This window comes from Pezoporus flaviventris, unplaced genomic scaffold (assembly GCF_033815535.1).
Source record: "Pezoporus flaviventris isolate CSIRO_AGI_PZ_B2104156 unplaced genomic scaffold, CSIRO_AGI_Pfla_v1 ptg000013l, whole genome shotgun sequence".
In the NCBI taxonomy this organism is placed as follows: Eukaryota; Metazoa; Chordata; class Aves; order Psittaciformes; family Psittacidae; genus Pezoporus; species Pezoporus flaviventris.
This window is the reverse complement of record NW_026892561.1, coordinates 36,894,609-36,918,185: the sequence shown is the minus strand read 5'-3', so window position 1 is coordinate 36,918,185 and position 23,577 is coordinate 36,894,609. Positions and strand designations below refer to the sequence as shown.

The window sequence follows — 23,577 nt, the reverse complement described above, 5'->3', positions numbered from 1 at the left end:
TGCTCTGCATAATCTTAGCCTGAATGGTCCTGAAAGAGCACACAGAATTCCAAAATTCCACTCTGAAAATCAGCTTGGATACTGGTTAAGGATTACCTCATTCTAGCAGAGAACATTAATGTAATGGCTGTTAGGCTGTTAAGAATTCCTTACTCAAGGACTAGTAACTTTATAAGCATTTTCTATAAAGTAAATTAAATTTGAACCCTCCTTTCATCATGACCAATGTCTGGTGCAAACTGCATCCATCAGCACCCACAAAGCTCTCTTTGGCTTTGCAGTTCTTGCTCCCTGAAGTATCAGATGACCATCCAAAGCCAGTTTTGAGAAAGCAGCCAAAAAATGTACTGCTTGTTCCTGCACATTTCCAAATTGCCAGATAAACCATTTGCACTGTACTTTCAGGCAAAGAAGTTTATTTACCGAAAACACCACGAGCTGAAAATTCCCCTTCTAAAGGCTATCCTTAACAAGTATCCATTCCTTAGAAGCACTTTTTATGAACTTGGCAAGTGAGCATGTTTGCAGAAGTTAAACCAGCAGCCACTGTTGCACTTCCAGTTCAGAATGCTGATGTGTATCTGCCCTTCTTAAGAAGCTAATTGTCTCAAACAAAATTTGCACTGCCCAGTCTGTCCCATTTGTGCTGAAAATAATCATCACCAACCTCTCAAAAAATACAGCTGTCCATGTACTTAGTTTCCAAAGTCTTGAAGAACACCATGACCTAATTAACATTGGAAGGCAAAGTGTTAAGAAGTAGTGAAGAGGAATTTGATTAATAGTTGTGTTTTCTAAAAATTGCCCCACAATGGCATTTAATCCCAGAACAAGTCCTATGAATAGAAACTTTTCAGTGGGTGTTCGTGATTTTTCTCCCAGTTTATTCCAAGTCTTACATTGGTAAGTATAAGACAGGTCTGGGACATGACTCCAACAAGGTCCTTCATGCGCCTTGCTATGTCAAGCCAAAAAACTCAGGTAAGAATACTCTCCTCCCCAAAGTGACCATCATTATGGGCATTTTTATAAACTTGTTTTTGGAGTTCCTTTCAGTCCAAAACAGAGAAAGAAAATATCAAGAGAACAAACCCAGAGGTGTCTGTCTTATGATGCCCTCTATATGCAAAAATGATCAGGCTTCAGAATACCAGCTGCAAAATAATGACAGACTGAAGAGCTTTCAGAAGCAAAACTTCACAAAAAAACCAAGAGCTTCCTGACAATTACCACTGGATAGAGGTCCTCCGTGTTCTAACTGTGATTTCAGAGGTATTTCAAAGATACTAGCATTCATCTGTCAGCCCCTGCCTCTTAGCAGTTCTAACACTATAGATTAATTTCAGCCAAATTGACTGGAGGGATAGAAGTCTTTGATGGTATCAGTCGTTTGCCAGTTTCTCAGAAGTAGGTAGCAGGCAAGGGGATAAATATTAAGAAATACCCATCAAAGGAAGGGGGAGCAGGGAGGGGGTAAAGCTGCCTAAGCAACAACAGGCAGAATGTGTGTAACTAGAATGATACTAAGAGTATCAAAGGGGGGAAAAGTATAGTAAAATGCTATACAGTAGCATATATTAAAATGGTAACACACCTTGACAGAAAAGTTATAGGAAGTCATGCTTTGTAAGGCAAGTATGAGGCCATTTCATGTTTTGTAATTAAAAAGGCCCAGAGTAGAATCTCTTCCATGTCTTTTAATGTTTTGAAAGTATTTTAGCGCTACTGGAACATGCCTTTAAATCTTTAGTTTCCACACAGGAAGCTCCTGAGAATTTGAGAAGTTAAAGAATCGATTAGTATGACTACTATGAAATCCAAAATCCAAAGTTACTTTTTCCTAGCCTGAAACCACCAAAATAAGAACAATTTCAAAAGAGACTAGGAAAGGACTGAAAATAAATGGTTCCTTTTGCAAGACAAAGTTTGATCTGACAAACTAAATGTCGCAGATAAACTGAATCCTACCTGACCTCCTCTGTTAAATTCATTGCAGAAGATTAATTTTATTATATTGGTAATATGCATGTAAGGAAAAAAGAGAAAAGGGTGACTGTATTCTGAGTAAACTATGCAGCGATTAGAATACAACTCAACCAGGATATCCCTAAAAATCAAAAAGAGTTTCAAACATATTTAACATGTCTGGAAACAGTCTGTCATAGGTTGACCCTGGATGGCAGGGAAGTTCCCACCAGTCACTCACTCACTCACAAACACACATACACACTGTAGGATGAGTAAGAGAATCAGGAAAACAAAAATGAGAGGAGAAAACTCATAGGTCAGGACAAATAAGTGGAAAAAAAAACCCTAAGCATGCATGCAAGTGAGGCAAGACAAATTACCAACCACCTCCCACCAGCAGACCAATGGCCAATCTGAGCAAGAGCTACTTTGGAAAGACTTCCCCCCAGTTTTATTTCTGAACACCGTGTTAAAAAATACAGTGTATCTTTTTGGTCAGTTCGGGTCAGATGCTCCAGCTGTGTCCCCTCACAACCTTTTGCACGCCCCCAGCCTATTTCTAGGGCAGCAGACTGAGAAACTGAAAAGGCCTTGACACTGCGTGAACAATGTTCAGCAAAGCTAAAACACTGGTGTGTTTTTCAATAGTTTGTCAGAATCTAAAACACAGCACCATATGGGCTGCTGTGAAGAAAATTAACTGTCCCAGACAAACCCAGTACCGGTCTGACCTGAAAAGTCCTTTAAAATTACGAACTGTGAGATCTTTGCATTCAAAAAACACTACTAGAATCATTTAGAATAAAAGTATGTGATTATTCTAAAGTTGCCTTTCAAGTGTTGCTCCCATCTGTCCACGGAGGAGAAAAATTATACACATTTAGCCCTAGATAGTTCCATCCAACTCTCAGAAAGATTTTCAGTGAAAAACAGACACTGAATCTCAAAATAAAAACTGATAAACTGTAAAAGCCTAATAAGTAACAGACCTGAGAGAAAGCTTTACACCCTTTTCTCATCTCTTCCCCACACCCTCAGTGAAGCTTCTACCCAGTTTGTATTTGAAATGGACAGACTCTAAACTCAAGTGATAAAGACTGCTAACGAAGCAAAGTTGCACTGTCAAGGCTATACCCACTGAGAAAGATTGAATCTAGCAGGGTGTGGATTAGCTGGGACTGCTCTTCTCTGTACAAAGACCAGGCTGGAGCAAGGATCTAATTTATCACTCTGGATTGTTCCCTGTAAGACTCAAACTGACTAGGTTAAGCATATCCTCCAAAACATTTTTGTTAAGCACCTACTGGGGCAAGACAAAGTTAGTTTGAGTCAGACTGGTAATGGAAAGAAGAACAGACAACATCTCTGAAGTTTACTTCAGAATAGATAACGTATGAAGATCCTTCAGTTACTGAAGGATTGCTCAGAATCTGAGTCATCCCATCCTATCTTTTTGAAAGAGTTCCTTTTGTAGCAGCACTTTTCAGTACAATAGTGGAATACCTTTTAAATGGTCCTTACAATGTAGCCAAGAAAATAGCTCTGCTGCTAAGTAACTCTCAAAGTATTAATGAAGCATTTGTGCCTCCCCTGGAAAAATAAGGGCACACAGGTGAAAAAGTGAAGTAAGGAAGAGGATATACACAAATAATAAATGCCTTTTCTCTGGTGAAGCATCATACTACTCTAGATTCATTTCAACAGTCATTCATACTTCCTTAATAGCAATTTGACATGTTTCTGCTCTACTGCTTTGAGATAGTACCAACAGAATAGAGGCTAAGAACCTCTCACAGCCAATGAAGAGGAAGTGTTTACACAATACTAATAACTGTGTTTCTTTTCTCCACTGCAGACAGTGAGAAGGTTGTTCCCAGAAACAAACACAAATCAGCCCTCCAGTCCTGCTGCTTTAGAAACAGATCACACATGAATTACAAAATCATTTACTGAGAGCCAGGCAGAATCGAGGCACCAATACTGTTCTGTTGATGCTCAAGTATCTGCCATACATTTCTGAGTACAGAGGACTGTAAGAAAGAACTGTTTCCAAAAAGGCTTTTTTCATACAAATGCTTAAAGGGGAAACTCCCATAGTAAATTTCTTCTGTCATTCTAATAGATTTGACCATTTCAAAAACAATGATGACTCCTTCTTCTAAAAGGGAAAAGATCTATAATACTACTACTGAATTTCTGTAGGTCAAAGAATTTGCTAGCCTACAGTTTCAGTGCCTTGCAACTCCATCGCTTTCCCCATCTTAAAATGAAAATCCTTACAGGGAAGGATTTAGTTTGCCATCTCAATCCAGATGGGAAAGATACTGGTGGTTTACACTCTGTTATTGAGAACAGATTAAGGAAAACTGTTACAGGCCGTTACAACCCTCCTGCCATCTTCTGGGGCACTAAAGTGTAAAAGAAGAGTTGCAAGAAGGCACAGAACAGACAGGCAGAAAAAGGAAAGCTTTGCAAAGCTTCTAACAGAGCCTCTTAAAGCTTTCTCATCTAGAAATCAAGGACGCACAGGCAGGCCAAACAGACTGTTAAAAGGATTGAAAATATTCTGGTCTACCAGGTTCAGAAGGTGACTGATTAGCACAACACTTGGCTCATAGCTGTTAACAAGCAACGCACCTCAAGGATAGATACTGGTACCCATATTGCTCAACATTTTCACTAGTTGCTGGCATGATGACACCCAAGGAAACTGACAGGTGACACTCTGCTACCTAAAGTGGCTAACACAAGAAATTGCAGGACCTTAGGACAGATCTTCAACCTGGAAGACTGGGTTAGAAGGCAGTACATGTAGCTCTACAAAAAAGTGTGCCAAGCTCTACAGCAAGGGTAAGACAAATACATGCACTGGTACTAGGACTAACAGCTGTACCAAGAAGCATCTGATAGTTCTGGCTGAGTAAGAGACAGAGCAAACTATAAGAAAGTTTAGGGTAGAGCCAATACTAGTAAAAAGTGAGTATCAATTTTCTCCATGTTTAAAAAAGTGTTTTTCCAAGTATTTGTGCTGCTGTTAGCAGATTAATTCCTTTATGCAGTGCTCTTTACTATGGTAGCCAGTGCAGCAAACACTCTCAGAGCTTGCAAGTAAGGAGGAAATCAGCAAGTAACAAGCTGATGGGAGGGAAAAAAAAAAAAAAAAAAAAAAAGGAGGAAGAGTTGGGGGGAGTGGTGGCGTTATGCCTTTTAAAAACTGAAAAGACAAGTTACAACTTAACCATCATGACAGAACAGCTTAAGTGAGAAGTGTGTGCTCTGCTAACCTGGACTGAATTTGAGCTTCACAAAGGAATCGGAAGTTACATTTTCTTACAGCAGGTTGAACTATGTTAACACTAACACGGATTAAAACACTTAAACCTCAACAGTAAAAACCACTGCCAAATTAAAGCCAAACTTTGCCAAGAATTCAAGCAGTGATGCATTACATACTTTATTATAACTAAGTGCCATTACCCTGACCAAAAGCTTACTCCAGTTTAGCTTGGCTATATTTCATTTACTAATACTTTCAAGTCCTGCTTCTCCCCTCCTCCAAACTTCATCACAAGAGAAGGCAAAAGGAACACTCCTTATTATAACAAAAGCATAATATTAAGCACTTTGACTAGCAGGAAGATCTGAACCTGTTGAAAGCAATCTTCAGAAACAGGTGACAAATATTTGCCTACTATTAACTCACAACTGTTAAAGCATACAAATACCAAATCATAGTCTTTAAGCTTAGCAAAACATTTGCCATATTAGCAGCTTAAATCAAACTTAACTTTGGTTTAGGTTTGTATCCACAGTTTCTGAACCAAACTTTCAATCCTACTTACCAGCCCTGCAGCCCCTGTGTATTAGGGCATGTTTCTAAAGCACAGTACTTCAGCAGGAATGTAGGACAACACACACGCACACACACCAGTCCTTAAGAAACACCAGCAGCTACCAGCAAACTAATTGCACAACTCTTCAAAATTTAATATTTCTTTTTAGCATGTTTAAAAAAGATACAATACCTTGCTACAGAAAATAGTACCCTACTTCAGCTTTGAAACTATTTCAAGAGCTCATACCCAAGTACCCGAGTGTGACAGCATGTTATAACAAATGTAGGTCACTCTCCCCTTCCCTCTCCCCTCTGTTGCCTCTAAAACACCTAGAAAATAGTACCTTAACTAAAAGACAGAGGTTTTAAACCACCAATCTAGCTCAGAAGATAATCGTTTCAATTTTCAAAAAAAAAATTTGGAGAAAAAGAAACTTGCAGAAAGCATCATTCTTTGTACAATTTTGAGATGGTTCATAAATCTTGCCTACTGAAGACATTTCTGACCATCTAAGAAAAGTAGCAACAAAAACTGAGAAAGTACAGAGAATAACAACAAGGATTAAGACACTCGGTGGCTTCCATTTGAAAATATAAAAGTAACAAAGCCCTTCACCTTACAAAGCAAACAGCTGAGCAGGGGAACATGATACAAGATCATTTAAAAGGTGAATGGCATAGAAAAGGTATATTAAAAGCAATTACTAACTATTTAACACAGGAATTTGCAAACAATTAAGTTATCCAGCAGATGTTTAAAAGCAAACAAAAAAAACTACTGTAGAACTTATTGCCGAGGAAATCAAACATTCACAAAGGAACTACAAAATATTAAATCAAATGTAGACTAAGGTCTAATGAAAACGTGCAAGTGTAATCACTATGTCAGAAAATCTTTTAAAATACTGCCTGTTGGATTGGGATAGCAACTGAAGTAGGCACTTCTTAAAGTTTCTCTTATGATGAATTACCAGTTACGCTCAGAAACAGTCCTAGGCTACATGACGTTTTTGGTCTCATCCTAGAATGATAGAATAGTTAGGGTTGGAAGATCATCTTAAGATCATCTAGTTCCAACGCCCCTGCCATGGGCAGAGACACCTCACACTTAACCAGGTTGCTCAAGACCCTGTCCTACCTGGCCTCGAACACTGCCAGGGATGGAGCATTCACAACTTCCCTGGGCAATCCATTCCAGTGCCTCACCACCCTCACAGTAAAGAACTTCTTCCTTATATCCAATCTAAACTTCCCCTGTTTAAGTTTTAACCCATTACCCCTTGTTCTATCACTACAGCCCCAATGAATAGTCCCTCCCCAGCATCCTTATAGCCCCCCTTTAGATACTGGAAGGCTGCTATGAGGTCTCCACACAGCCTTCTCTTCTCCAGGCTGAACAGCCCCAACTTTCTCAGCCTGTCTTCATACGGGAGGTGCTCCAGTCCCCTGACCATCCTCATGGCCCTCCTCTGGACTTGTTCCAACAGTTCCATGTCCTTTTTATGTTGAGGACACCAGAACTGCACACAATACTCCACGTGAGATCTCATGAGAGCAGAGTAGAGGGTCAGGATCACCTCCTTCGACCTCCTGCTGGTCACGCTCCTTTTGATGCAGCCCAGGATACGGCTGGCTTTCTGGGCTGCGAGCGCACACTGCAGCCACCTCATGCTCATTTTCTCATTGACCAACACCCCCAAGTACTTTTCCGCAGGGCTGCTCTGAATCTCCTTTGCCCAACCTGTAGCTGTGCCTGGGATTGCTCCCACCCAGGTGTAGGACCTTGCACTTGGCATGGTTAAACTTCATAAGGTTGGCATCAGCCCACCTCACAAGCGTGTCAAGGTCCCTCTGCATGGCATTCCTTCCCTCCAGCGTATCAACGGAACCACACATCTTGGTGTCATCGGCAAACTTGCTGAGGGCGCACTCAATCCCACTGTCCATGTCACCAACAAAGATGTTGAACAAGACCAGTCCCAACACCGATCCCTGAGGGACACCACTCGTTACTGGTCTCCAGCCGGACACTGAGCCACTGACCACAACTCTTTGTGTGCAGCCTCCAGCCAGTTCTTTACCCACTGAGTGGTCCATCCATCAAGTTGATGTCTCTCCAGTTTAGAGACAAGGATGTCATGTGGGACAGTGTCAAACACTCTGCACAAGTCCAGGTAGATGACATCAACTGCTCTACCCCTGTCCATCAGTTTTGTAGCCCCATCATAGAAGGCCACCAAATTGGTCAGGCAGGATTTCCCCTTAGTGAAGCCATGCTGGCTGTCAGCAAGCACCTTGTTGCTTTTCATGTGCCTTAGCATGCCTTCCAGGAGAATCTGCTCCAAGATTTTGCCAGGCACAGAGGTGAGACTGACTGGTCTGTAATTCCCTGGGTCATCCATTTTCCCCTCCTTGAAAATGGGGGTTATATTTCCCTTTTTCCAATCATCAGGAACTTCACCTGACTACCATGACTTTTGAAATATGATGGACAATGGCTTAGCAACTTCATTTGCCAGCTCCTTCAGGACCCACAGATGGATGGATTTCATCAGGTCCCATCAAGTTGTGCACATTCAGCTTCTTAAGATGGTCTCGAACCAGATCCTCTCCTACAGTGGGCCTAAGGTCTTCATTCTCACAGTCCCTGCATCTGCCTTTCAAGACTTGGGTAGTGTGGTTGGAGCATTTGCCAGTGAAGACTGAGGCAAAGAACTCATTAAGAACCTCAGCCTTCTCCCAAATCTAGGGTAGCCAGTTCTCCCAAGAGCTTCCGGAGAGGGCCCATGTCCCTAGTCTGTCTTTTATTCACAATGTATCTATAGAATCGCTTCCTGTTATCTTTCACATTCCTAGCCAAGTTTAATTTAACTGGGCCTTAGCTTTCCTAACTTGGCCCCTAGCTTCCCGGACAACGGCCCTGTATTCTTCCCAGGCCACCTGTCCTTGCTTCCACCTTTTATAAGCCTCTTTTTTCCCAAGTTTCCTCAACAACTCCTTATCCATCCACTGAGGTCTCCTGCCCCCCCCCGCCGCACTTCCTTCTAGCCAGAACACAACACTCCTGAGCTTGTAGCAGGTGAAACTTGAATATCAACACACAGTCTTGGGCCCCCCTGCCCTCTAGGGCTTCATCCCATTGAACTTTACTAAGCAGGTTCCTGAAGAGGCCAAAGTCTGCTCTCTTGAAGTCCAGGGCAGTGAGCATGCTGTATGCTCTTCTCACCATTCTGAGGATCTTGAACTCGACCATCTCATGATCGCTACACCAAGGCTGCCCTGGAGCATCACTCTTCCAACCAGCCCCTCCCTGTTAGTGAGCACGAGGTCAAGCACGGCACCCCTCCTTGGCGGCTCCTTTATCACTTGCAGAAGGAAGTTGTCATTCACATAATCGAGGAACCTCCTGGATTGCTTGTGCTGGGCCGTACCATCCTTCCAACAGGTATCAGGGTGGTTGAAGTCCCCCATGAAGACAAGGGCCTGCAAGCATGAGGCTGTTCCTATCTGTCTATAGAGCGCTTCATCCACAGAGTCCCCTTGATCAGGCAGTCTGTAACAGATCCCCACAGTAACATCCCTCAAGCTGTTCTCCCTCTGACCCTGACTCACAAACTGTTAATTGATCACCTGTCCCCAGACAGAGTTCCATACTCTCCAGCCTATCCCTAACATAAAGGGCAACTCCCCCTCCCCGCCTGCCAGGCCTGTCTTTTCTAAAGAGCCTGTAATCTTCCATCACTGCAGTCATAGGAAACATCCCACCATGTTTCTGTAATACCAATGATATCATATCCCCATAGACATGAACACATCTCTAATTCCTCCTGTTTCTTCTCCATAGTATGGGCATTTGTACAGAGACATCTAAGCCGAGCTCCAAATGAAGCCAGCTCACTGGCTGGAGAGGCTGAAATATCTCTACATTGCTCCAAGCATTTATTATAGGTACTGGCAATTGACTGGGTGTGTTGGGATGGAATGATGCCCCCCTCCCACAACACATCTAGTTTAAAGCTTTCTTGACAAGTCCGGCAAGCCTCTTTCCAAAACAGCTCTTCCCCTTCGTTGTCAGGCCAGCTCCACCAGCTTCTAGTAGGCCTGGCCTCTCAAATTGAGTCCCATGTTCTAAATACCCAACCCCCTGACCATGGCACCACTGTTCTAACCATTTATTAACCTGGCCAATCCTCCCAGCCTTTTTAGGATCCTCCCCTGTATCCTGGAGAATTGATAAAAAGACAATCTGAGCTCCAGAGCCCCTAACCACCTCTCCCAAGGCTCTCTAGTGCTTCTTAATGTTCTCCAAGCTAATGCTATCTATATCACTAGCACCCACATGGACAACTAGAAGTGGGTAATAGTCAGTGGGAATTACTAGAGCAGGCAGCCCCTCTGCAACATCCCTGATCAGAGCCCCTGGTAGGCAACAGGCCTCCCTTGAGACTAGGTCAGGCTGACAGATGGGTGCCTCTGTGCCTTTCAAAGTACAGTCCCCTACTACTATGACTCACCACTTTTTCCTGGTGGCACCAATAGTGATCTTCATTACCAGTGCATCAGCCAGTTGTTCATGTGGTGTGAGTCTCCTTGTTAGTCCCCTGCAGAACTGCAAAGCTGTTCTGGGTGGGGACATCAGATTTAGGAGGAAGCCCCTTGCTTTTAATTGTCCTAGTCCTCCTTTTTCTGTTGGTATTTTTTGTTACTAGTTCCCAGCTTCCTGGGTGAATGCCCTCCTTTCCTCCATGAGCTACAACGGACACTTGAGGCCCCTGCAGTTTGGGCCTGGAGCAAGCAGCCCTGCTCCCTCTCAGCTCCCCTGACATGTTTCAGCCTATTGACAGCCCTCCGCAGCTCAGCCCCTGCTGCAGGAGGACCTCCACCAGGGCGCACCGAGTGCGGCCCTGCCCGTTGTTCACCTTCCCCTCACAAGACCAGTGCAGGCACTCTCTACACCCTGAGCTCTGTGCTGCAGCCTCCCCTCTCATCGGCTCTGTCTGGTGCCGACGCAGCCAAACTGCCGCACACACTGAGGTGCCATGCCCTGGTCGCTCGCGCTCCCTGGGGCAGGTTTTTAACCCGTCAGGGCTGGTGCCCCCTCTCCTGGTTCCGCCCCGTGTGAGTCAACTGCTCGCTCTCGTCAGCTGAGCTGCCGGCTCCTGGGCAAGTCCTGTCGAGGACTTGAGGCTCCCTCGGTGGCTCTTGCCGCTCGGAGTTGAGGCTCCTGGACGCTAAGCTTCCCCCGCTCTGGTGTTGAAGGCGTCCTCTCTCGAGCTACTCACCTCAGCAATTGACCCAATATCATCCTATACATGTCTTTTCATACATTATGCCCTCCTTGGTTTCTGTGAGCCAACTCTTTTGAAGAAATTAAGAATTTTGCATTAGTGTTATTTTGTTAGAATAATTTCTTTTTAGTCATTAACCAGAGGTTGTATGTATCTGAAGGTAACTTCAGGTAGTAGCACATAAGAATCATATCTCACAGTAACCTAACAGAGAAGATATTTTTGATTCTAGTATGGGTACTCTAAACTACTTAGGCAGCAGAAGAGCACTTACCTTGCTCTCCCTCCAATGCGTCACAGCCTGATTCATCAATGAAAGCAGTCAGGTTGCAATAAAGCAACTTCAGTTGCTATGCCACTTCCTCCATTGAAAATAGGCTGTGTGAGGCAATCAAGAAATACTACCCTCTTTTCCAGTAAGAGGTTTAACAAACAAAACCAAAACAAAACAAAAAGCAGCTCTGAATTTGGAAAATTCATGTCCAGGAGAGTCTTGTTATTTTATTTTCAAGCTACATTTCCAACTCTAGTCAAAGTTGTCGTATTAATGTTTGGCACTTGAACAAAAGCATTAAAGCCAAGACATGAGAATTACATCTGTCACCTAAAGCAGTCCTAAAAGAGTACTACTCTTGGTAAGAAAACAAAACCAAACCAAAAAGTAGCTTGTTTGAAGCATATTTTAAACCTGTACAAGTTACCTGTTGTGAGATGAATTAAGACATCACTTCTGCAAATTCTGTTACACATTGTCTGAAACTAACACAAAGTGCAACCAACAGGAAGCAGTAAAGAAGACGAAAACTGTTGCTGCATACAAAAGAGATGAAATGTATCAATGGTTTCTAGAGAACAGTTCAGCAGAAAGAAATCAAAGGGGTTAACCAAGGAATAATTATTGCTACACACATGGGCAACAGCACAGTCAGCCCCTTTAGCAACACCACATCAGCTGGAAAGTAAAAAGCTTGAGATGGGAGAGCCCCTTGCCGACTGAACTAACTTTGCTCTTGACAGAAGTTAACAGGGCTTCATTTTCAAAGAGTATTTGTGATCTGAAGGATTCAATTTCTATCACCTACTACTGGCAGAACAAAGACTTAAAGCTTCCACTGGGCATCTTGACCATTGGTTAAAGAGATGCTAATACAATGACAAACAGGAACAACAAAAAGGGAAAGAAAATTACAAAAGGTTTAACACATTTGTGCCCTGTAGCGCCTACATAAGCCATTGAATACAAAATGCAGGTCAAAGTTTTCATATTTCTAGTATTTTTATTTGATGTTATAAGGGAAGTTATCATTCAGAGTTGAGGACACTTTCACAGTATTTGAGTTACTGAGGACATAAGTTTAAACTCAGAAAGGAGAAGTATACAAACAGTATTGTCAAAGTTCTCAAAAACGTTTCATAGAAAAAACAGATCACCAAAACAAAAACAGTTTCATGTTGCCAGTTCTCATATGCCAGGAAATCATTACCTAGGCCAATGAGGCTGGGTTAATCCAATTCTAAGAAATTACTACATGCCTATTTGTTTATAGGGGATGTAGAAGAACATTAACTGTACAAAGGAATTCCCAAAGTGATACAGAAATGAAAAAATACACAGTAATTTCAAACAAGATTTTACAGCTTCATGATCGCCAAATCAACAAGTCTAGCTATGTAACATGGAAGATAATACTACAGTTCTGTGATCCTCTACCTTGCAAAAGGCTGTCCTCACATACTTTAAATCTAAAAAGGCTGAAAAGGCCTTACGGAAGTCTCCAAAGTGAAGATACCTGCACTGTCCTCCTTTTATTAATGTGATAAAAGCACTCCATAAACAGTAGAGGGCAGCATTTCTCCATTTCCACTCGAAAGCATTTCTCGGCTTGCTACGGGCAGCATTTAAAGACAAGGATGTAAACCACAGGAGTCCATAGTAAATTAAATTTATTTTTCCAAAGTCTTCATATTACAGAAATACACTTCACAGCCTACCAAGTCAAACAAACAAAAAAAAAATCCAGAGAAAATACAAGCTGATTCTGCCAGAAAGCTTTTCATTTCCTTCATGATAGTCCCAATCTGCTACCAAAGTTGTTCAAGCATGCAGTGCACAGGTGAAGTGATGCACAAAATCTTGTTTCAATTTTATTCTCTGAATGAATATATGAAGAAACATTTTAATTAACTGAAGAATAAGTAAAAGTTTTTAGACTCCCAGTGAGTATTTAGGGACTTGAAATAATCCTGCTGTGTAATTAATTAACTTTCCCGTTTAACATTATCAGGTAGCTACTTTTGCAATCCTTTGGACAGAAGAGTTACATTAGAGTAAGCTACAAACTGTGCTTACGTGATTTTAGATGGCTAACAATCCTCATTTCTGGAACCAGCCCAATCTGATGCTTTTCCTTCAAAATTATGCAAAGTGAGACAGATCTTTTCTGCTAGGTCTCTCAACCAACCTAAATACTTAATACAGCATAATGTGATCTTTAAAATCATCTACCTAGATCATAATGAGCTTGTGTTATCCATATTATTGTTATAAAAGGTTTTTTATTAAAAACTTCAGCAACAAGGAATATTTTAATTTCCAGATTTAATTTATTTGGGCTTAATTTACTGCTCCCATTTCAACATCTTCTCATTTGAAAAGTCATTGCCATCTTGATTTGGAAACGTATTCCCTATGTCATCAAGACAAGCTCCTCCAGCAATTTTTTTATTCCCTCCTTCCAAGACAGCACTTCCCTCACCACCTCCAACAGTACTTCCAGCTCTGGATGTACAATTTGGAGGGGTGCTTATATAACACTGTATGAAACAGTACCTTTTTATCTCCTCAAAATACCATGACAGCCTCCAAAGAGTATTTCACAATCAATCAAAATAATATCAGGAAGACAGTTCTAAAGACCATGCTGCTTCAAGCCCAACCTGAGACTTCTGTAGTCACTTGAATTCCAGTGACTTGCATAAAATCAGCTGTGTACGTTAGATCCTGTAAACAACTTATTAGGAAGTGAGGAAATTGAAAAATGGATGCATTTCTCACCATACAAGAGATGATGCTTATCTCCAGAAAATTTTCTACAAAGAGCTTGTAAGATGCACTTATTAACAATGGTCACTAAGTTAGCCACTCCTCACCTTAACTGGAATTTTTATAGCATATAAAGAGCTCAATCTCAATAAAAATATAAAACAGTGGCCAGCTGAAGTATTCCCTTGCCATTTTCTTAGACTGAAGGAGAATGAAAGCAGCATGTAAAAAAAGTTTTGGGTAATAAAACAGTCCTACTTTTACCTTCTTGAGTCAGAGTTAAGTTACTATCAAACTTAATTACAAGTAGCAGCAGAAAGGTGGTTTGATTGGCGAGGGGTGTGCGGGGTGTTTTGGTTTTACTTTTTAAAATAAACTGCAACAGTATTATCACCCTGAACTATAGGATTATACCATTTCTTCATTTTGATTTGAGGGGTGAGGGGTTTTGAGGAAAGCTACCCAATTCCACAACTGTTGCACTTTTCTAAACTAAAGCTAAAGAATCAAAGTAGATTTTTCAGGGTCAGTTATGTAATAAATAGTTATGTTTTTCCATATGTGAATTAATTTTATTTGGGTTCTTTTCCCCAAATAGCAATATAGCAAATAGAAGAATAAGAAATAAGTCTCCTTCTGGGTAAAACAGTTACAAAGAGATACAGGAATAAACTAGAGTCAAACATGCACAATTTTGAACTACTATGCATTTTCAAAGAAATAATGTGTGTACAAGAGTGAAAGGCCATGGTTCAATTACAGAAGAGAAATGGACCAAGTTCATCATCGTAACATTCCAAGAACTTCAAGAGAGTTACTACAAAGATAAATAAAAACTAAGTGCAGGAATGCAAGAAGCGTGACTGCTCAGTTCTGGATTCACTGCTTCTACTTTTGGCCAACGCACCACCCCAGCAGGCCCAAGTCAGAAGAGCCATGATGGTCTGCTTGAGAGAAGAGCTCTGGAGCTTGAGCCACACCACTTGCAGATCATCTGCCGCACACACAATGAGCAAACAGAGCACACAGTGGCGATGTCTTCACCAGGTAATAAAGGCACCCCAAAGGCAGCTGGCTAAATGCAACCATCACACTATTTTTCCAAAAGGAAAGAAAGAAGAGGCCAGAGAGGAGCGAAAAGTCACTGCAATGGAGTGCTTCACCTCAATGGCACATTTGAGAGAAACTTGGATGGTGGCTGGCACACTCAGCCCCATCATGATATGGAAGGAAAAAGAATGTCCTCAACATGTATTATACGTGGGTGCAAGTAAACCCACGTTAAAGTATACACAAAGACCGAAAGAAGGAAGTAATTATTGTTCTTATGTTTTCACACAATGGAGGGCAGGGAGGGAATCATTGCTTCAGGCAATATGGGTTTGTCACTGAAACACATGAAAGACTGTTTATTCTCTCTTGGGCATTTAGATGAGTTCATGAAATGATTTCCGCCCATGTTGGCCTTTAAGACAGCAGCCCTTAGTTACACTTTCAGTGTGTATTAGAATTTCATTAAACTGTGTCCTTCCCTCCTCCAGATCCAAGATGTAACAGCGTGTGGTCTTCAAAGAACCATCTCTTCCGGGGGGGGGGGGGGAGACCACACCAACACCAAACACAAAAACCCAGCAAAAAACAAAACCTCACAAGGCTGAATCACTTAACAGTGTCAGTCTTCACCTAAGTCTTCAATGTTTTTCTTTTTTTTTTTTTGTCTGGTAAATACCAGTCCTAGGAATAAGATTCAAGAAATGTTATTACCACTTATGCAAGTATGAGTAATAGCCACTGACAATAAATCAGGCTATGATTAAGCCTCAAGGAAAGCATAAAAACACACCTCATGCTAACAAAGCCCTGGTGCAACTTTCTGCATTCACAAAAGAGAAGTGATCAAGCATAGTGTCAGCAATAAAATAAAACTGACTAGTGGCATACCAGATGATCAGCCAGTGAGCTCAGCCACCCTGAAATCTCTCTTCAAGTAAGAGAGAAAGCCTTTTGGTTTTTTGCCATCAAGAAATCTAAATACCTCTGCCTACTGGAGGAATCGTGTTGAAGACCATATGTCCAACTACGAACAACCCTACGCTTACTCACCCACTGTTCTCTCCCACTGTTTTCATTACAACAGGAAACTATGCCAAAGCTCTTCACTCTGAGGGTCCAGTTTCATGACTAGCAGTCAAATAGAACAAACATTTTGATCCTGCTGCCAAGAGCATCACTGCTGTCTTCCCTTTCTCCTTCTGAAAATGTTAAGCTCTTAAGTCTGATTTTACCTGTCTTTTCACAAGCAGCTGAGTCAATTTAACTGCTCAATACTTTTTAACTCACCATCCCAGCAGCTACTTTTAAATTACTCTAGTGCTCATTATACTTTCCCATGAGCTGGTTTCACTCACTAGCCAGCAGAAAAGCATACCAAGTTCTACTAGGTTCCTAGTAGGTGTGCAGTGAAGAAGGCAGAAGTACTTGCAGTTAGCAACCCAGTAGATCAGTTCACTGTCACTTGTGAATCACACAATGGTTAGGGTTGGAAAGGACCTTGAAATCATCTAGTACCAATGCCCCTGCCATGGGAAGGGACACCTCACACTAGACCATATTGCCCAAGATTCTGTCTAACGGACAGGAAGCCATGGATCGAATTCTGCTCCCATAGGTAACAGGGATAGCAAAGCAAAAATTACCCTTAATGAATCCTACCTAGAAATAAAACAACCTGGAAGATTAGTCAGGTTATGATCATCAGCTCCTCCAAAATAAACCCACACTGTTTCAGGCAAGAAAATGGAGTTGTGAATATGCTTTGAAGGGGTCTTATTTATACAAAAAAACAACCAAGAAAAACAGTTGTCACTTATCTGTAGTATTAATCAGCAGCTTTTCTTTTAAAACAGGAAGGGAGATAAGCAATAACTTAAACACAACAACTCAAGAGCTTCATGTAAGATTGATCAGCCTCATGCAAACACCTCAGGTGTGTGGCATCCAGTTTCTTTGAGCACACAAACTCAAAAAAATACAAACTCCACTGGTGTGCCTGCCTGAAAAACTATACAATTCTAATAATTTTTAGTTTATCAATGAAATGACCCTGCATACTGCAGTCACTTAGAAGCAAACACATGTAAACAAAGATTACCTCTGGAGATGCTCTGTATACAAAGCACATGCCACAGATTTATACTTTTGTTTTGTATTTTATGTGCATTTTGGCAACCACCTCTTGCCCAGAAAGCCCTTGAAACCTGAACTGTTTGTCACTGGGAGAATACCAAATAACATATAAAGTGAAAGAGAATTCTGAATTTAAGAGAATACCCTTAAAAAGAACTTAAATGCAGAAAGCTTATTATATCCTTTTAATTGATACATAGTAAGAACAAAGTTTTATTAATTATTTGCCTTAAGACTATTTTCTCATGCCTTCTTAGTACAGCTTTTCAGATTTTGCATACCAGGTTCCTTTTATCATTTCCACTACTGTTAGTCTCTGCCACCTTCAACTTCATCACTCTTGGTGTCCTCACTCACCACCTTCAAATCCATACATCTTCAAATCTCAGACAAGCCACCTTCAGTTCCACCCATGGAATCAGAAGCGAAGTATTTCTTAAGTTCTTTAGCTTCAACCTCTGGATTTAACTAATCTCCTGCCATCTTGTGCTGCATTGGGCTTTTTTATTTGACATGTAGGGGTTAGAATCGTGACCCCCTGCCAAAGGTCATTTTGTGTATTAAAGCTTCAAACTTTTTAAAGGCTTATTCATGACCATAAACACATGCAGTTTGAACATCATTCCTCCTGGCATGACCACAAGATTAGTAGTCTCCGATTGTATTATTCCTTTTTTTTTTGTCAAATACCCTTTAAACCTATGGCACACATTACTCACACACTTCGCCTCCTATTCCAAATCAAAGTTAGCCAATCCTTTAGTTTGCAGACTGCCATCCTTGATTTTCATACTTACCAACTATCTAGTAGGCAGCTGTTTTCTTGGCATTGCATACTTCAAGACTGCATGCAAGAGTAATTTCATACTATCTGCTGACACTGCCAGCGTTAGTGATGCACGATTTTTTTCACTTCCCAAAGTTCTTTTGATGGCTAATTCTGCACACATTTCCTCAGTGTTACAACCAGATGGCATATCAAAGCCAAGTGGTGTATTATTAGCACCACTCAATTGGCTCACCAGATAACTATTATTTATACACAATCCAATCAAATATGTTTGGAAAGCAAATTGCTTTTTCATGAGGACATGGGATGTTGGCAAAATGAAGTTCCTTGCCAAAACCCATCATGACACATCATCTACATGTGCCAACTTAGAAGGGCTGTTGAGGACTATTTAGCACTCAAGGTATTTCTTAAGCTTTTAGTGTAAGAATTTCCCATATAACTGCATTTCCATCCATCTACAATCTTAAATTCACAAAATTCTGTATTTTCTTCCTCCACTTTGAGAAAGCATCCTCCTTTGGGCCTACCAAGTAATTTTTGCATCAAGTTTATATGTAAAAGCTTGGATTTTAATAGTTTCCGTTTTCACACAATTGCCTCTATCATATTTTATTTCCTACCAACATCAGTTTTTAGTTTTTATGTACACAGTAGCTCAGAATGTTAAAACTTGCATTATAGCCTCTCTTTATGCTTCTTCAAACACTTGGTAGATCGTAGCTGGAATGCAGTAATAAGTACAGTGGAGAGACACTAAGATCGTCAAGTGGCTGAAGCACAATTAAGAACTGGGAACTGGGCTTGTTCAACCTGGAGAAATGAAGGCTTTGCACTTTGAAAGAGTCTAGTAGCAGCTTCTAATACCCAAGAGAAGGTTATCAAGAGAAAGTGTGGCCCTAGCTATGCACAGCAGGAGAAAAGACAACCTTAAACTGAGAGAAGGTGAGGACTACAAAACCTAATCAAAGCCCTATGTAACCTGGTCTGAAGGTGATGCTGACCCTGTTTTAAGCAGGTAGTTGGACTAGATCACTTCCCTGTTCAAGAGATCCTGTCATTCCCTTTTCACTTGCAACTAGTAGGTAGGGCAGCAGATTTCACTTGAGGGAAATTCCTGAAACTAACAGTAATAACAATGGGACTCTGAATTACAATACACTGCACAACCAAGCAAGGAAGCCTGCGGGAATCACATACACTCAGTGTCTTTCCAACTTAGCCACCCTGGCTGTAGCTGTGCCTCTGTTCAGGCACCATGCAGCCTCCCACCCTGCACAGCCGTATCACTGTGCTCACCCAGAACTCATGATAAGTTTTAACACCTTGGTGACCTTTCATCTTTCTCCCTTGGTAATAGGCTGATGCATCATACATGCTTCCCCTCTCCCAAGACACCATGTTTTGGCTACTCTCAGAAACAAGGTACTGGACTAGACTGATGCTGCTGTGGTGTAGTCCAAGCAGCATGCTTCTTCATATTTCAAAATTAAAATTGTACAAAGAAATAATTCTTCTGCACTAGTCTTACTAGGAATACTAATCAAAGACAGTTTACATCGCTTTAAATTCAGGCATTGTACTGAAGTACAGTACTGAATAAACACGCTACGAATGCTCAAAAAATTGTTTTTTTCTGTAAAAAAAAAAATCGTATTTTGTACTTTTAAGTACCATGAACTCATTTTAAACTGTTACTTAAATAAAAATCATTACTGTAAGCTCAGCCCACGTGCCTGCTCTTAATAGTATCCATGGTTGCAGTGATGCAAATTTGCCTACCTACATCAAACCGAATGTGCCCACATAAGAAGAAAAAAAAAATATTAATCAGTATTCTTTGTACTAGATTAGGACAAAGTAAACCAATTAGACCTTACAAGACAGAACAAAAAGTGGTCTAAGAAACTGTTCACTCATCACAACTAGATCTTAATACTGAATTAAGCAAAACAGAATTATCAAAAATCAAATTATAAAAGACTTCTCAAGTTAATTAGAAAATTCATCTCACTGACCAAATTCTTCTCTTCCCTAGTCAGAAATAAAGATTAACAATGAGTTATTTCAAATACTCCCCCACTCAAGGCAGAGAAAGGGGAAGCATTTAACACTATTACTAATCCTATAATAAATTTCTTTAATGCTGATTTAAAAACTGCCTGCCGTACATGCATTTATTTTCCTTTTTTTTGAGGACAGATAACCAAGGAATGCATTTTGCATTAGACTACAACTTTCAAGTCATCAGATGCACACATGTTCACAGGGAAGTAAACAGTTCTTTTGTAAGTCCCACTTTAAATAAAAAACTTTAGCTGAAGCATCAAGCTACTACAGCAGTATTCAGTTAAACGAGTCCAAAATTTCACATGAAGGAGTCAGGAAGAATTAAGTGCTGATAACTCCAGGTGGAGATGCATGATCAGCCTAAGCCCATGTGAGACTATGCTGTGCAGAGAGGAGGATCTCTTCCTCTCCCATGCAGCATTTCCATGAGTAGTCTTACTTGGTTAGCAAACATAGAGCTGGGCTAATCATACCAAAAACCAGTAATTTTTTTTTCCAGAACACATTTTCTGTTGGCTTAACTTTCCATATAAGTTATCTTTATTACCTTAAACAAGTAGATATGGGAAGGTAAATAAATGCACAACATAAAACTAAAGTTGAGCAGTTGATTACAAAAATGACAGCACTGCCCATTCCTTTTTTAAAATGAGCACAACAAAACTAAGGTAACATGCTGATGTAACCAACCTAATATCCAACCTTAATCTCACTGTACAAAGAGACTATTCTAAAAGAAATAAAACAGAAATGGCCCAAATGAATGTTATTAATCAAGCATGATTTTCAAAGGGCATGTTTCACTTCCAAATAAAACCCCAACAGTTCAGACACCAGAAAGTCTCTTTTGCTGGTGAGAGACAAGGTAACTTCATTCCGATCAGCCTGTGCTTCCTTGTGTCAAACATCTTGACCTTTTCTCTTATACAAACTACCACTGAACCCACATAATATTCTAAAGATGCTCAATTTTACTATACTTCTTGAGAAGGACATTTGTATGAGCAAGTTTTATGATTTCATATTATCTGAAGAATGCTAGAAGTAGCTTGTTAGAAAAACATTAAACCTGTAGCTTTATATACATTCAGAAAAAAAGAGTGATAGAGAACAGTTTACCACCTGCAGGAAAATAAAAACTTCCAAAAATGCCAGACAACACACTATTAATACTATTTCTGCATCAGATTATCTTTAGCAGTGGACTGTGTTAAAAACAATCATCCTAGCATGTAATGTGCTAAAACTTCATCCTAGCACAAAGTAATGACACTAAGATGTCTGAGTGTCTTTATTTCAATCACAAGATGTCAAAATAAAGCATCTTGAAATATATCCATCCATAACAGGACTACCCAGATTAATCATCTTTTCTTTGAGAATTATTTTAAACATTTCTTGATAAAGAAGATGTAGAACAACATTTGGAATTACTTACTCTGTAATAAGAAGCAAGCTACTATTCTAGCCCATAGAGAGAGTGAATTTTTTTATAGAAGAGAACCTTACTGCAGAATGACAACAGAAAAAAAAACCACAAAAAAAAAAACAAAAAAATCATTCTACTACACTTTAGTTTTTTTAACATGTGCATAATCAGCTCTTACAAGAATTAACATCTATGATTTTTCTTAGCAACAACTAAAGAATCAATTTTGGCAGTCTGTGCAGCTGAAGTAAAAAAAAAAAAATCTACGCTAAAAAACCTTCAAGATGTTTTCATTACAGGTAGACAAAAACTGGACAAATGATTCAACAAGAACTTCCAAGATTGCAGGCTTTAATCAAAAGCTGTTATCTTACCTTTGTTGTTACAATGCATAAGCAATCCATCGTTTCAGCATAGCAGGTCTCTTTCCAAACATTTAAAAGGTTTATGTTCAATCACAGCTAAACACCATCTCAACAGAAGGAGAAAGAGCACTCTTATTTAATAGACAAAACAGCAGAATGCATGTCAGGTTTCCCTTTGAATTCATTCAGAGGTAGAAACACCGTGGGAAAAAAAGCAGCAGGCTAAAATACAAATGCTTTAAGTTTCACGGAAGATTCTTAGCCTATTTTGATTATCTACAGCTGATAAACTTGAATTTACCCTTGAAAATATCCTACAAAAGATGTCAAATCCTATTCCATACCAGTTAAGTACCTCCTCGTATTCTATTCCATATACTCCTCTTTCAGGATTACCTAATACATGAGCATCACAGGGAATCATTTGATGCAATGCAATACAAAATTATTTTACAGAAAAAAAAAAAAACACCACCCTCAATTCAGCTTTTCTCAGCCGGTTACAATTTCTAAAATGAAGTGTTTGTTCAAAAATAGTTTTGGTTGCAAGCAAGTATTTCTCCCCTAACGTCATTTCAGCATTTGCAGACTGCAAAATAACTGATTTCTTAGGCAGTAATGAATGGAATATTCCATGTAGAAGAGGGAGAGAAGAAAGTGGCAAGGAAACAGTAATGCATATTGCAAGAGAAACGCTATTTTGAGCCCTGAATTAACCTAGAATTTCATTTTCTTTTATAAGACTGTAATGCAGTGACAAGGCAAAGTTTGTATGCACAGGTATTGTCTTCTCAGTCTAATAAGCACAGCTGGGAAAACTCAAACACCTGGGCACAATAAAACCTGCTACATACTATGAAACACAAAATTGACAGTTTCATAGATTAGTAAGAACCTTATTACATTAATTTCCAACAAGTGGCATTGAAAGCAACTAGTTAGCTCAGTTTCCACTACCTTGCCCTGCTAGGTCTCCCACTAATACCTTTGCTGCAAACACAATGAAGTATATTGGAAAAATTCAATAAATAATTTCAAACTATTAGATCTCATCTGCAGCATTTTCCTTCTAGCCCAAGATGTACAACTACCCAAACTGATTATGTTTCTTATCAGCAAACTCAGAATAAATTAAGTATATATCTAGAGCATTCACACTATTCCCCACTTGATTCCTGAACTCGGCCATATGTACAATGCAGGGGTGGGAAGGTGGAGGACACCAGAAACTTTACCAAACAAGGAAACTATTCTTCCTAAAATTAAACATTTTATTTTGCAGGCAGGTAGTACTTTTACAGGACAAAGAAGAAGAGGAGGATATTATAAATTACTTCTCAGACTTATAAAACAAACAAAATAACTCTCAAAACAAACCACACACCAAAAAAACCCAAACCATTAAAGAAGAAAAGCTTGACTGCATGCTAGAAAGACAACGCTATTCAGCTTGAATGGAATTTCAAGGGAAATTTTATACCATTCAGCCACCAAGACCAGGATTTTTACCTTGTGTGTCCAATTCAATCCAGAGATAGTTTTCTATAAAGTCTGTGAAGAATTTCTACTATGAACACCTAGGTGAAGTTTTCACTGCTACAGA

General features: G+C 40.1%; 1 protein-coding gene across 20 annotated transcripts in view; it reads right to left on the bottom strand.

Annotated features, from left to right (window-relative positions):
* The window catches only part of DLG1 (discs large MAGUK scaffold protein 1), a 164,229-nt gene that overhangs the window by 116,747 nt on the left and 23,905 nt on the right, over window positions 1-23,577 (bottom strand). The window contains exon 1 of one of the 20 annotated variants that reach the window (XM_061452861.1): window positions 21,984-23,479. The exons of the other annotated variants lie outside the window; for them this stretch is intronic. Coding sequence (XP_061308845.1) covers window positions 21,984-22,013 — 30 coding nt within the window. The 5' untranslated portion in view covers window positions 22,014-23,479. Of the gene's footprint in view, window positions 1-21,983; window positions 23,480-23,577 lie in introns of those variants that run through there. 20 annotated transcript variants of the gene reach the window in all.